The sequence below is a fragment of the Falco cherrug genome, chromosome Z (assembly GCF_023634085.1).
Source record: "Falco cherrug isolate bFalChe1 chromosome Z, bFalChe1.pri, whole genome shotgun sequence".
In the NCBI taxonomy this organism is placed as follows: domain Eukaryota; kingdom Metazoa; phylum Chordata; class Aves; order Falconiformes; family Falconidae; genus Falco; species Falco cherrug.
In genome coordinates this window covers 58,259,752-58,274,368 of record NC_073720.1, presented here as the reverse complement: position 1 = coordinate 58,274,368, position 14,617 = coordinate 58,259,752, and the positions used below count along the sequence as shown (strand labels likewise).

General features: G+C 37.2%; 1 protein-coding gene across 6 annotated transcripts in view; it reads right to left on the bottom strand.

The window, feature by feature from the left end:
* The window catches only part of PAM (peptidylglycine alpha-amidating monooxygenase), a 152,574-nt gene that overhangs the window by 41,452 nt on the left and 96,505 nt on the right, over window positions 1-14,617 (bottom strand). For all 6 annotated transcript variants that reach the window (XM_055698922.1, XM_055698924.1, XM_055698923.1 and 3 more), the window contains exons 7-12: window positions 13,772-13,855; window positions 3,346-3,394; window positions 2,798-2,865; window positions 1,142-1,222; window positions 950-1,026; window positions 518-621 (exon numbers count right to left, since the gene is read on the bottom strand). In XM_055698922.1, coding sequence (XP_055554897.1) covers window positions 518-621; window positions 950-1,026; window positions 1,142-1,222; window positions 2,798-2,865; window positions 3,346-3,394; window positions 13,772-13,855 — 463 coding nt within the window. The remainder of the gene's footprint in view (window positions 1-517; window positions 622-949; window positions 1,027-1,141; window positions 1,223-2,797; window positions 2,866-3,345; window positions 3,395-13,771; window positions 13,856-14,617) is intronic.

The following is a 14,617-nucleotide window of genomic DNA, read 5'->3' as shown; positions in this document are numbered from 1 at the left end:
ATCTTTTTATTGTTTTTTTATAAAAAACTGTATATTTTTACATTGGAAAAAAAGGTAACTGGTATATTATTCCAAGTTTTTAAGGTTAGATTTTACGATGGGTCAAAATTTATCAAAATTTTATAAGCTGTCATAAATTTTCTTTCTGGAATAATGAATAATTGTGAAGCTTTATTATTTTGTTTTAAACAGTCAATAACTTCAACTTCTTCAAAAAACCTCATTATTTAGAATTGATATTCTGAATCCTCCTCTATGCGCAGAACAGCCCAATATCTGACTGTCTGGCAGCACAGCTTCACCTGAGAAATATTCTGAACACTTCATCCAAGTGATTATTCACATAAGTAAAGGCAACGAACATTGTGTAGAGTTAAATCTTTAGCAGACTAGACAGACAAAGAGACCGTTCTGGCAGGATCTGTTTGTTAGAATTATCTTGGAGAATACATTTCTACACATAACCAATACCTTGGGAAAAAGTGGTTAGGAAAGGGAGCAAATAGAGAAAATTTACCCTATATGTGTCTCTGTAGTTCTGCCTTCACCACTGAACACACATCTAGCTGCTAGGATATCATCATAGCTGATATCTACAGGACGTTCTACTGGATAGAATGCCTGAAAGAGAGGATGATTCAACATTATCGGTGAAAGAGTCTCGTATCATTTACATCAATATACATACACATGAAAATGAAAAGTGCTACACATCTGAAAAGTAATTTCAGAACTGTTTTTGCATCATAATGTAATCATGATTATAATGATTACATTACAATCATAATGTGATCATGATTATACTTCACAGTATTCACCTCCAGTACCACAACATGTACTGGTGGAAAACACATGATGTAAATCTGTGGGTACGTGACTGCCAGTTCAGCTTCTCAAATTTAAATAAAAATAATTAAAATTTACAGTTAGAATTAAAAAACCAACCAACCTGTGGTAGTTGTGGACTCTGTCTACCAATCAATGTCCATTGACCATTTCTCACTCTGTATCCACTCACTACTTTACCTATAACATACCAATATGTATGTGAACATGAGATATACCTCTAAAAAAATACGCTGTAGTGTCAACAGTTTTCTGTTAAGTATTTGATATTCCTATGTTGAAATAAAACTCTTACCTAGTCTGTGTGTATGAACTCTGTAGGCAAAAAGGTGCATTGGAAATCTTTTGTAATGGCAGGCAATGTCTGCATCAACCACTGTTAAAATATGATGGCAATAAACAAAGAAAACCACATTATTTATCTAACAGACAAAAGTTACACCCACTGTACTTCATCAGTATGGTTTACAAAAGGTATGCCTACATCAACAATTTCCAAAGGTACTGGATAAAATCTCACATTTCTGCAGTGTCTATATCAAGACATACGTAAAGAAAAACTAATAAAATACAGTAAAAATCACTTGAAAATTACTTTCTCTGATGATGCAAATATAAAACGGGGCTGAAACTTAGTATTTTTTTCCAGTGTATAATACTGCTATTTAATGAAGTAAAGTAATACATCTGCTTACAGACTTTGATGAGAGACACATATAGCTATGGTAAATAGTCTACTTGGGAGAAAAAAAAATGATACAATTCTAAACTGATACAATTTATAAAGAAGGCTTGATTTTAAGATCTCACAGTTCTAGGCCCAGTCTTAGAGATTTAGGGTTTGGTGCAGACTTTGGCAGAGAAGTGCTGTACAGATCATGTCTGCAGGCCAGTACTTGTGTTAGGTGCAGCAAGAGTGGTGAAGGAAGAGCCTACAGAGAAACACCTCTGCCAATGCCTCTCCAGGAAGTTATCTGAGGATTGGCTGCATCTTTCCTATTACAACAAACTTCACGCTTTACTTAAGAACTGAAAATCTGATTGAACCTAAGAAGGCAGCTACCAGCAGGCACAGAACTTGTTTTATTCACGTTTCCCTCATCCCTCCAGTGAAAGGTGAAAAAGCAAATTTGGGGATGGTGGTATTTGTTTGACAAAAAAAAAAAAAAGACTTCAACTTGCTGTATTCACCAAACAGCTGGAGACAGCTGAGCATTTGATCACCTCACCCCACTCAGGCAGCTAACTGTAATGGGACAAATGGTGTTCGTGGATACCTGACTTAGAATTCTAGTATAGCATAGGGAAATGTAAAGCCAGTGTTCAACTTCCTTAAAACGGAACATTCCACGCTAACTTGAAGAAATTATATTGGGACTATTGAAGCTGAATTTCAGATAAAATCCACTGAGCAGAATTCTGGATAGAATCCTACTGTTTGGAGTAGAAATTTCGTTTAACCATGTTTTTTCAGCATTTTGACCTTTTAACCAACTGGGTAGGAACGAATAAAATTTTTAAAGAGCACATCCTCACTGGTAGAAATGCATTTATTAAAACTGAATTCTTAGTAAATCAAAAATTGCATGAATGACAAATGTAGATGAAGAAGAATAAAAATAAAATAATTGGGTTTTTTGGGGGGAAGGAGAGAATAAGAAAATAGGTAGGGTTTTTTTTGGTAAAATATTAAGAAGAAAATAAATTGAAGAAATACTCTCAAGAATCCTAGAAACTTCAATATTACACAGATAATTACTTTTTTGTACAACATTGATCGCTTTTGCGAATGCAGTCACCAGGAAATATGATAGAATTTTAAACTTACAACATTTTTTCATGATTCTCCATCTATTACTCAGCAAGTCTCTGCTACATTTTCTTCCTCAATACTGGTAGAATAAATCAGATACTTTAAATTATATAATCACTTCGTAGAATTACAACTCACCTTTTTCGCCTGGTGGTATTACAGTGTTCACAGACATCATAAGATACATTCCAGCAATCAAAGGTTGCCTGCAATTCAAAACCCAAGCTGTGCTAAACGAGTCCTTAGTAAAACCAGACTGCAGGTGACATGATATACAATACCATTCAACACCACTAATTTCTAAGTGTTGGATTACGTCTGAAACTGGTCTACTGACAAAGAAGCTGTTACACAGCACTTCCCTTTCTCTCCATTTTTTTTGTTAGAGCTATGATTTTTAAAGCATCTTCTGCCAAGTATGTGAAATAGGACAAAATGATCATCTACATAATTGCTGTCCTTGTCCCAGATTTCTAAATATTAAGCTTTTAAAGTGGATTAACGCAGCACTGATAGCACTGTTCCATGAAGTTTTTGCCAACAGATGACACAAAGCTTCAAAATTCTTAATATTGTGTAGCATGTGTTATTTTTATTTCACGTTTTCAAAGGAATCTAAAGGAGAGGTTTCCATTCCTTCTGTTTTGATAAAAAAATCATAGTAAGTATTTTAAATGATAACTTACTTCTGATGTGTCAGATGTAAAGTTACACCAGAGCAGTCCTTGTGTTTATCTGTAGGAATCATGAAACAGTTTAATCATTAGCAACTGAGCCCATGTGATATTATTCCATACTAATAAAGTTCTTCTGTGGTATAAAAAAATACCAGAAGACAAAATAAGTTTTAATCTTACTGTTTGCAGTAAAACTTACATGTTATGGAAACATTACTCAAATTTGCATGAAGCTGAATATCAAGTAATGCATTTGTAGCAAAATCCAAATATAGAGCAAAACTCTGGTGCATGAAAAACTATCTGCTTCTTTGGCACTAGAAATTGCAAACCTTTATGAACTATTTTTTTACATTTTTACAGCAGCAGCAGAAGTTGGTTTGCTTCAAATAAATTTGTACTTTGACATAAATTAGAAAAATGGAAGATTTGTGCAAAAGCAATTATTTTAGCCATTAATAATAAAACAGCCAGAAATCCTTGTCATAAAGTCAACAGGTGAACTTGAGATACCAATACAGACAGTGGTTCTGCTTAATATCGGGTATCCTAGAAGGACAGTAAACACAGTTAATTCATTTGTTAATGTGCTGTATCAGTACCACTAAATAGGTTTGACATTTTCATTTAGAATACCATTGTCTGAACAGTTACTCAACTTTAGTGGATGATCTGGGAGTTTAATCTTGGCTCCTTTTCAAGGAAGTTTCCTTTTCTTATGTTTATACCAAAAATAGCTATAGTTAGAAGATGGATGTAACTCCAAAGCAAGTAAACAGAAAATCCTGAATAAAACACCCTCTAACAGTATATGCTTCAGGTAAGAAATAGACCAGATGATCTGCTGACAAGTGGTAACTTGGGAGAGATTTTCCTCCCATCAGTGGCTAGTTTCCAAACTGAAAAAAAAGTGCATTTCAACAGAAGAAAGGATAATGACTAGAGCTGGACAAAACAGGGAGACTTTGCATATTAAAAAGTATCAATCTAGCAAATGTTAGCTATTTTTATCACACCACATTTCATTACTAAGGAATAATATTCAGTTTGGGTTTTATCACCATTGATACTAGAACTTACTTTCAGTATGCTCACAAAGTAGAATATCACTTATTTTTTACAAAATGTATAAATCAGTACATAGATTATGCAAGTGAGTGATAAAGTTGCTAATGCAATTTCACTAGTTTCATATAATGCTCATCACCACGGCATCTGAGTATTCTCCAGCTTTGTGTGTCCCAACAAACACTTCTGTATTTGAAAATACGAATCAGGAAATCACAGTTGTACCTTTACAAGTAATAAAAAAGGAAAGCCTTCACTGTATATGCAAAATAAAAACGAGAACAGTAGCTCTTCCATCAAGACTACCCACTACTGTTCTTGCATTGAATGTTTGGAAAGCAGGGCTCATGAGAATTTTTGAAACAAAGTGTGATGAGTCAGAAGGAAAGCAGCTGTAAATTCAATTGGTAATCCAGAAACAAAAGCACACCAACTCAATGCAGATGTAATTTCTGACTGTTTGTGTCAAGCTACGTATAGTATTGCCTCAAATACAGAGTTCAGTAACTATAATCTGCATAAAGGATTGAATATGTGTTTGGCAGAGTACTGACAAAGTTCACTTGCAATTACAGTAGAATAATTTTCAGACTACATACATATGCACAAAACCACAAAGCTAGTCAGCCAGATATTGCTGTTGTATCACCTGCATCTTCTCTGTTCTCCAAAACAGCCAAATAAACAATATCTTGTAGAAAACAGAGATTTTCAGTATAACAACATACATTCTTATGCAAACATGCATGTTTGTACAGAAAATAGTAGACACTGAAAAATTAATCTAAAATCTAGGATAAAAATGTAAAGTACAGTATAGTCTTTAAATGGTTTTTTTAAATTTACTTCTTAAATTTGGGGGGAAAAAATCTTTCCATAAATACCTTTAACACATGGTTGCAGTGGTTGGCAGAGAGAGGTAAAGAAAGAGGAGAAAAGGTTGAATGAGAGAGAAGGGACCAGGACCAAATAAAAGACTAAGTTAAAGCAGATAAGGGGAAAAGTCAAGATATGGTCAGCACTGGCAAAAGAAGGACAGAAAAACTGAAGTTATGCCATACCAGAATAAGCACTAATTTTCAATCACAGATAACAAATGTTGCTTCCAAATGGCCAACTCATCAATCCAAGAGCACCAGAAAGACTTAAGCTATTAGGAGAAAAGCAAGGGAATGATAAGAAGACATTCAAGAAAAGGAGAAATTAAATTCTTTGACCATGGTTTCAGAAAAAGTTCAAGATATGTATATACTGTTCATCTACTCTGCTATAAGGAGCTTCACTTACAGTCTCAATACCTCTATGTTTGCTATAAAGGCCTTTGTGAAATCTCTTTGTCCTACCTTCCTCATTTCAAATTAAATTTTTTGACTACATTTTTGTCTATTCAAGTAACACAGCTGATGCTACAGAACTCAGCTTTTGCAAGTTTAACATTGCTAGAAAGTTGCACTACACCAATTTCAATGGAAGCTGGGAAATGACTGCTTCCTCTCAAAATGTTTTACTTTATTACCTGAAGTAATAAAATTAAAAATGCAATTGGTAGCTTTGTGTGTCTCAGTTTTGCAATCTGCAGTTGAAAACCTCACCATCCTGTCCTTTAAATACTGCCAAAAACCTGTATCAAAACAATAAACCCAAACCTGTCATATGCCAGAGGAGTCACGTTTGAAAAATATAACCCCTACTACATCATAGTGTCTCTTTTAAAAATAGCATGATGGGAGAAGGGAAACAATTTACTTCAGTTTGCCAATATTAAAATTTTTTCACACTACTTAAATTTTCACAGTATTGAAAAAAAATTTTATTCAGTATTTTCATCTAAACTGAGCAATTTCAAAATGAACTGAAGAGAGCGGAAAAGTTACTACTGATACCGTACCAGGCAATCATATTAATCAGTATCAGGAGAAACATAAATTAACTTCTGGCACAAGAAGCTGATTTACAGTGCTGTGTCAAGTGTAAAACAATGGACGGACACATTGGTATAGTCTTTTAAGGAATTCCTACAGCATGTTATGATTTGTTCTGTGGTTATATTTAGCCATGCCCGAGTTAAACATTTTTCTAACTACAGAGGCATGCTGGAGATGCTGTTCCCTTGCCTCTCCTCCCCCACAGCTCACCTCCTTGAAACACTCAAAGCTGCTGAACCCTTCACCCAAGAACGCTGACTGTAGTGAGGCCATGCTGACTCCCAGTGCAAACTCTTCTCAAGCTTTGATGTGTGACCTAAGCAAAAATATCCTTAAACAATGAACAAACCAAACAAAATCCTGAATTCACCTTTCCAGCCCATCAGTCCAGCTTATATAACTACTTAGATTTCTTTGTTTCAGCTATTCAGTAAATATGTAGTACTGTGGGACAAAGTAACTACTAGTTTCTATTTGTCACATGCCAAAGACTGGAAAATACATTTTTAGATACCTCAGAAATAGGTTCAAATGAAAGCCAATTGTTCATGCAGTTTTCAACTCAAATGAAACTAGAAGCTGTACTTACGACTGGGCTCTGTGTGGTGTGCAATTATAACACAATCAAATTAAATATTCCTTGGTTTTATTTACCCATGTCAAACACTGGTGCCTGTTAAAGCCTAAAACTGGCTTCAAATTCCAAATTGTGGTGGGTTTGCCCACTGGCAAGGTTTTGATAGCCAGGAGCTACAGGGGTGGCTTCTGTGAGATGCCAGAAGCTTCCCCCATGTCTGATGGAGCCACCAGTGCCAGCTGGCTCCAAGATGAAACTGCTGCTGGCCAAGGGTGAGCCCATCAGCAATGGTGGTAGCACCTCTGGGATAATGTATTTAAGAAGGGGAAAAAAAAAAATAAATCTGTGCCAGTGGAAGAGAGTGAGACCATGTGAGCGGAGCAGCCCTGCAGCCCCCCAGGCCAGCACTGCAGGAGGGGTGAGGGGGCTCCGGGTGCCAGAGCAGAGATTGCCCTGCAGCCTGTGGTGAAGCCCACGGTGAGGCAGGCCGCGCCCCTCAGCCCATGGAGGTCCATAGTGGGGCAGATATCCACCTGCAGCCCACGGAGGACCCCACACCAGAGCAGGTGGATGCACTTAAAGGAGGCTGTGACCCCATGGAATGCCAGTGCTGGAGCAGGCTCCTGGCAGGACTTGTGACCCCGCAGGGGACCCACACTGGAGCAGTCCATTCCTGAAGGGCTGCACCCTATGGAAGGGACACACTCTGGAGCACTGTGTGAAGAACTGCAGCCTGAGGGAAGGACTCATGCTGGAGATGTGTGTGGAGAACTGTCTCCCATGGGAGGGACCCCACGCTGGAGCAGGGGAAGAGCGTGAGGAAGAAATGGCAGACACCAAGTGTGATGAACTGACTGTAACTCCCATTCCTGGTTCCCCTCTGCTGCTAAGGGGGAGGATGTACAGAAATCAGGAATTAAGACAGGAGTTAAGGAAGAAGGGAAGGGTGGGGGGAAGGTGTTTTTCTGATGTGAATGGTAATAAATTAAACTAATTTCCCCAAATCAAGTCTGGTTTGTCCGTGACAGTAATTGCTGAGTGATGTCTGTGTCCTTACCTCGACCCACAAGCCTTTCCTTGTATTTTCTCTCCTCTGTCCAGCTCAGGAAGGGAGCTGGTGGGCACCTGGCATTAAGCCAGAGTCAAACCACCACATAAATACATCATTTCTAAAAACTGGACATGACAACTTTGTAATGTTGTCATTCCAAGCTTAACTGCCAAAAAATGCTTAAATTGTTTAAAAAGAATCACCTATGCTACTGCTGTTAACCATGTTTTCTAAGAGAAATATCTCAAATACCAGAAATACAGTTTGTCAAGCAAAACATTCATAACTGAGAAGTCAAATTACCCTAAACAGAAATTCTCCCTTTTTGAAGGCTGATTTTGATAAAACTTCCAATGCAAGTCTGACAGGCTTCCTGCTAGTCTGTCTACCCAGATACAGTCCTGAATTCTTCAGTTACATGTATGATAATCTGCCACAGAAGCTGAGACTTCCAGGGGTTCCTAGATACTTAAAAATTTGTGGTTCTTTAGTCAGAGTTAGAAAAATAAAAGTCTTCAAAACCTGTTTTCTTTGCACTCTGAGTACACGGATTATAAATTATAGAGCACATTGTTCAAACTATTTATTCAGCTTCTTCATTGCTCTATTTCTAATATTTAATAGTAACAGTATAGTACTCATACATGGCTACTAGAATACTCAAAACTTTTCACTGCAACAGAGCAGTACTTTTTATGCAGCTTCAAACCCTTTGTTATTGCAAAATCAGCCCTTTGATTTCTACCAGAAACTCCACATTTAGTCTCAGAATTGGCTTTGCTTTATTAAAGATAAGAAGTAATCTCAAAGCTAGAGCACAACCTCTGAGCATGGCAATTCCAAGGCTAATACCCACTGGGAAGTAACTTTGTACAAGTTATATTTAAAAAGACAAAGACATGCAGCACAAAACCGAACTTGAAGTCTTGGTAAAGAAAGAGACAAATCCGGTATGTTGTACTCAATACTGATACCTAATACTTGACACATAAAGAACACTAGCAGAGTTCCTTTTTATTCATGAGATTCAAGGTGTTCTATCTTGCTGATCTGTTCACTCATCCAAAATTAATACAACAAAATCCTTTTTACAAGTTTAGTAACATGCAGAAAGAAACTCTACTTTAACGAGTCTGTGAGAAACAAAATGCAAGCTCAGACTCCCACAGTGCCATTTTCATAATTTATTTTCCAAATAGAAGAGAAAAGTGATTGTTGATCCTGGTTCAGTATAAACTTTTATCAAACAAATACCTTGTAAAGGTCACAGATGACTGATTTGCTGGAAGGACATCATATCATAGGTATGAATATTTGGGAATACGTAAAATTAATTTTATTCAAGACACCAATGTTAGGCTTTCTGGTTATCAAATTGAAGCACACTGAATCCAGTGTTCAAAATAAGACTAGAACTCAAATGACACCACACAGTTCACATGCCTGTGAAGAAAACAGTTACTTTCAAGACATCTACCAGCTTGGTGGCCAAAATTAATTATTCTCCCCAATCAAAAAAGCCCCAAACCAAATCCAACATTAAGAACCCCACATCCCCCTCACAAAAACAGGTATGTGATATTATATGTAATGTGAGTAACATAATTCTTGTAGGGAATGATAGCTGGAAGAAATAAATTATTCTCAGTGAAGAACTGGGTTAGGAGAAGCAGCTGAGAATGCAAATATTATGCATGCCTCGTGCTAGCAAAGAGATGGAACAAGAAAGGGAATAAGAAAAGAGCCGAAGTTGAACAAAAGTTTGCTCCAAACATAGTGAGAAAAATTACTAATTGCTTCAAACAATGCAATAGTTACACACATAGAAAATGATAGAATGTGATTATCTCTCATAAAGAACAAGTTAAAAGAGATCATTATACATAACTTTTAATTACTTTGGTTCTTGGGGATAACTTCTAAATTCTCACATGTGCTGGAAAGGACTAAGATAGCAGCATGGTGGGTTAGAAACATTAGTCTTTATTATAGGGAGGGCAGGCAAAAAGAAATTCTGTGGATTGGAAAAACAGCCCACATTTTTAAAAGTCAGATCTGAAGGCACTTATATGGAAGAATAAATCAAGAACAGTTTAACAACTGCATTGCATATCCCTACAGCCCAAACTGATAGTTGACTGCGTGCCTTTATAGATCTAAAGATGGCTAGATTGACTTTTATTTCAATCTGAACCCTAAACATGTATGCATATATAAAAAAGATAAGACAAATTTCTGGGAACTTTTTGTTATATAACTGTATATATAGTATATATATATACTATCAAGTATAATTCCAAACCAAAATAACCTTTGCTTTTTACAATATAAAAAGTAAATGAAGTCAAACAGAGCAATTACTATTTTTCTAAGATGGCTCTTTGCACATACCTCCAATTTTTTGGTAGAAATTATTTTTGGTTTTCCAGCTAATTTTTTAATTATGTGTATTTTAGACAAGATACAATACACTTTATTTTGATATTTGAGCATAAAGCGCGTATCTAAATATGACCACTTAGCTCTGGGTTATAGCTAAGGAGGGATGGAAAGCAGAATTAATGACTCGTTAGTGAAATGAAGAAATGCTCTTTTTACAAGGAGTTGAAAATGAGACTAGATAAATTATACCTATGACATTTTTCTTCCAAAACTGATAGGAAGTAGAATTGAGTGCTAATACATAATTACTACCCCAAGTCAAATATTTTACATTTCCAACAACTTGTAACACAGAAAATTAAAATCTTAACAGCGCTTCTGAATCTTTGATATGCTACTGAAAGCCTAACAAGTTAACTGAGTATATTTCATCATTCGTCCTCTGTTCTGAACTGTGACTGGATGCGTTTACATGCAAACTGTAATGACTGTATTCTTATACTGTTGACAAGCCATGGTTATCAACAGACATCTCAATTCATAAGGAAAAGCTCCCTTTAAGTCATTCTTGAAGTTTAAAAATACCTGTAAAATTAGTTGAAGGTTATGCATTGAATATCCGTGAACACCACAATCAAGGTTTAGGACATTTGAGTTTTTCTCTACTGGAATTTTCACAGGAAGACTACATTAAAAACACTTTTTTCTCACATAAATGGCAGGAAAGGTATCAGTTCACACTTCTTAAACTTTCCTAATTCTGCAGTCTTACATCTTTAACATTGATTATTCTGAGTCCTGCACAGATATTTTAGACAAAAAATAAAGAAGTCTGCAGTGGGGGTGTGTGTTGGTGTAAACTTAACTTTTAATTTCAGGTGCTAATTTATTTCACTATAGTTTCTCAGATTTCTTGAGTAGAAGCTTTGACTGCCAAGTTAATTTACTAATAAAAATTTCCATACACATCCTCAAATAATGTGCAGTGGCGATTACTGATCTCATTGGTTTCTTCTTTTTTTTTAAGTAACTACATACACATAAATTATATGTAAGAGTGAAAATGAATGGTAACTCTCACTGTCCCCAAGCAATAATGAAGAGCTGGCTCTGAACTAACACACTCTCTTTTGAGGTTTGTAACTTTAATTATTCGTGATTTTAGCAGCAAAGAATCTCATGGGCTGTACACAATGCTGGCACACTCAGTTTATTCCTTCCTCCTCCTGCTCCTCCTCCTAAGTCACCGTTATTGTCATTATGCTACATTGTATCTTCATGTCACATAGAAATCCAACCTTCAGCTTCAGACAGTGCTGCTGAAAATTCCAGATGAGTATTGCCCAAAACTTGCCAGGTGTACAGAAGAGAGGCTGCAGGGCGCTGGGAAGCTGTCAGCTACGGGGTAACTCCTCTGTTCAAAACCAAGTACAACTTGTGGATCATTTACCAGATTCAGAGGCCACAGGCACAGCTCAAACCACTGGTGTACTGCATATTCCTCCCTTAATTTTTTGATATTATTCAGCTTACTTCCCCTTCCTCCTTCCAAGTCCAGCATTTTATCACTTAGCCCATGAGGATCTTCACATCTTTGTTTAAATCCTATGCAGTGATGTGTCGTGGCCAAGATCCAAGAGAATGATGACCCACAGATTTTTTGTTCTTGAAGGCCAGAGAGGCCTTCACCCAAAAATTCCACACAGGACATGATTCTCAGAGCAAAAATAAGAATTCATGCACTTTAAACATGTCAGAACAAGGCATTTCAGGTTTAAAAAACAAACTACAACATGGAATATAAATAAATAAAAAAAATAATTAACCTTGTGCCATAAAATCTCAGATCACCAATATCTCGATGTACATTAATGAGATCCAAATTTCATTAATCCAAGCTTAGAATGTCTGGTCTAGATGAGCAGATGGTGAGGTGGACTGAAAACAGGACGAAATGCCTAGGCCCAGAGAGTGGTGATCAGAGATCTGAAGTCTAGTTGGAAGATGGTAACTAGCAGTGTATCCCAGGGGTCAACACCGGGTCCAGTCCTGTTCAACTTACTCTGTTAATGAGCCGGATGATGGGGCAGAGTGTACCCTCAGCATGTTTGCTGATGACACGAGACAGGACATAGTGGCTAATGGGACAGAGGGCCTTGCTGCCACGCAGAGAGACCTTGACAGGCTGGAGAAATGGGCTGACAGCAACCTCCTGAAGTTCAACAAGGAGGAGAAAGTGCAAAGTCCTGCACCTGAGAAGGAACAACTGCAGCCACCAGTACGTGCTGGAGGAAAGCAGCTGGAAAGCAGCTTGGCAGAAAAGGCCTTGGGGGTCCTTGTAGACACCAAACTGAACATGAGCCATCAATGTGCCCTTGCTGCAAAGAAGGCTAATGGTATCCTTGGCTGCATTAGCCAAAGTATTGCCAGCAGGTCAGGAGAGATGATCCTTCCCCTCTACTCAGCCCTGGTGAGACCACACCTCAAGTCCTGTGTCCAGTGCTGGGCTTCCCAGTACGAGAGAGACATGGACATACTGGCGAGGGTCCAAGGAATAGCCATGAAGGGACTGCAGCACCTCTCCTCTGAGGAAAGGCTGAGAGAGCTGGGATTGTTGAAGCTGGAAAAGAAAAGGATCAGGGGGTGGATCTCACCCATGTACAAAAATACCTGAAGGGAGGGTGCAAACAGGACATAGCCAGGCTTTTTTCAGTGGTGCCCAGTGACAGGGCCAGAGGCAAGGGACACAAACTGAAACACAGGAGGCTCCCTCTGAAGACTGGGAAACACTTTTTCACTGTGAAGGTCACTGAGCACTGGCACAGGTTGCCTGGAGAGGTTGTGGAGTCACCAACCTTGGAAATACCCAAAAGCCATCTGGACATGGTCCTGGGAAACCAGTTGTAGCTACCCCTACTTGAGCAGCAGGGGATGGACCAGAGGACCTCCAGAGGCTATTCTGTGAAACACTCACTGACAACAATAGGCATATTGCCATGCTTGAAATGAGTGCTTCACCTTTAAAAAAAGAAAAAGAAAGAAGAAAAGACGGTCCCCACCTGTTAAGTAAGGTGACAGGTTAAGGGTGTTCACAGGTATTTGTTTTAGCTTTCTTCGAGAAAACACTGAATTATACAGGGAAAACAAAGTTTCTCCCTACACTTAAAATTACTAATCTGCCTCTTCATTACTTTAAGTCATTTGTTCTGTATTTTTTTAAGAAAAAAAGATCTGTTCACCTTTCAAAAATTTACAGAGATAAAGCAAGTTTATAAAGAAGTCAAGCTAATATACAAACTTTATTACAAATATGTTGACTGACCTTTACCTTTGTGAGTGACACCAACAGCAAAATTATTTTCTGCAGGTAATGCAAGTATTTTTGATGCTGTAATTGATACAACTTGCAGAAAAAAATTTCAAAATACATACCTCTAAATGCACTAATATCCCCATAGTGTACCTGGAGCACAAAAAATCTGCCACCTGTTTCCCCTCCAACTCTGAATCCAACACCTAGGAGAAGGAAAATGCATTGTTTTCAGAAAAAGTAAAATGTAATACGGTTCAGCATTGCTGACCGTATCTGAAAATACAAATCACTATAATGGCTTGGAGTAAAGGGGTAGGAAATTTCACTGAAACACTAGTGAAGAAAGCAATGTTCTGAAAAATGGAGAAACAACCATCACAACACTTGTTCCCAAATAGACTAAAAAGCTAGGACCATAACCTAGTTATTAATGAACAGATATCTGCTTTAAGAAGAGGATTCTCTCAGTCCAGGAATATGAATGCAGATTTGATATATAGATATGTATAACTAAATTAAAAAAATAATAATCAAGTTTTGCTACCCTTGTAGGATTTGGTAGAACTTTCATTTCTCATAAAACCTGCGAATGATAGAAGCTGATTAACATTGAAGTACTAAATCCACACTGAGAATGAAAAGATAAAAAGATCTGCAGTAAAATATTTTGAGATGTAAATTAATATTGTATGTGGAAAAAATCTTGTGGAAATTATGAAGCTCTGTTACTTGTTGACAGAAGTAAGCACAGGTACAATAAAAAATGGAGGAATTTTAAATAATTTGAAATAATAACAATGCAAAATATCACCATCACCAAAAAGATTTCTCTAAACCAATTCTACAATGAACACTCTTCAAAATAAGCAGAGAAAGCAATTTCTTCCTATTTGGTCAGTGAATCACACTAACCATGGCAAAGCCTACTTATAAAGAGAACTGCAGCCTCTCTGCACAAATGTAGT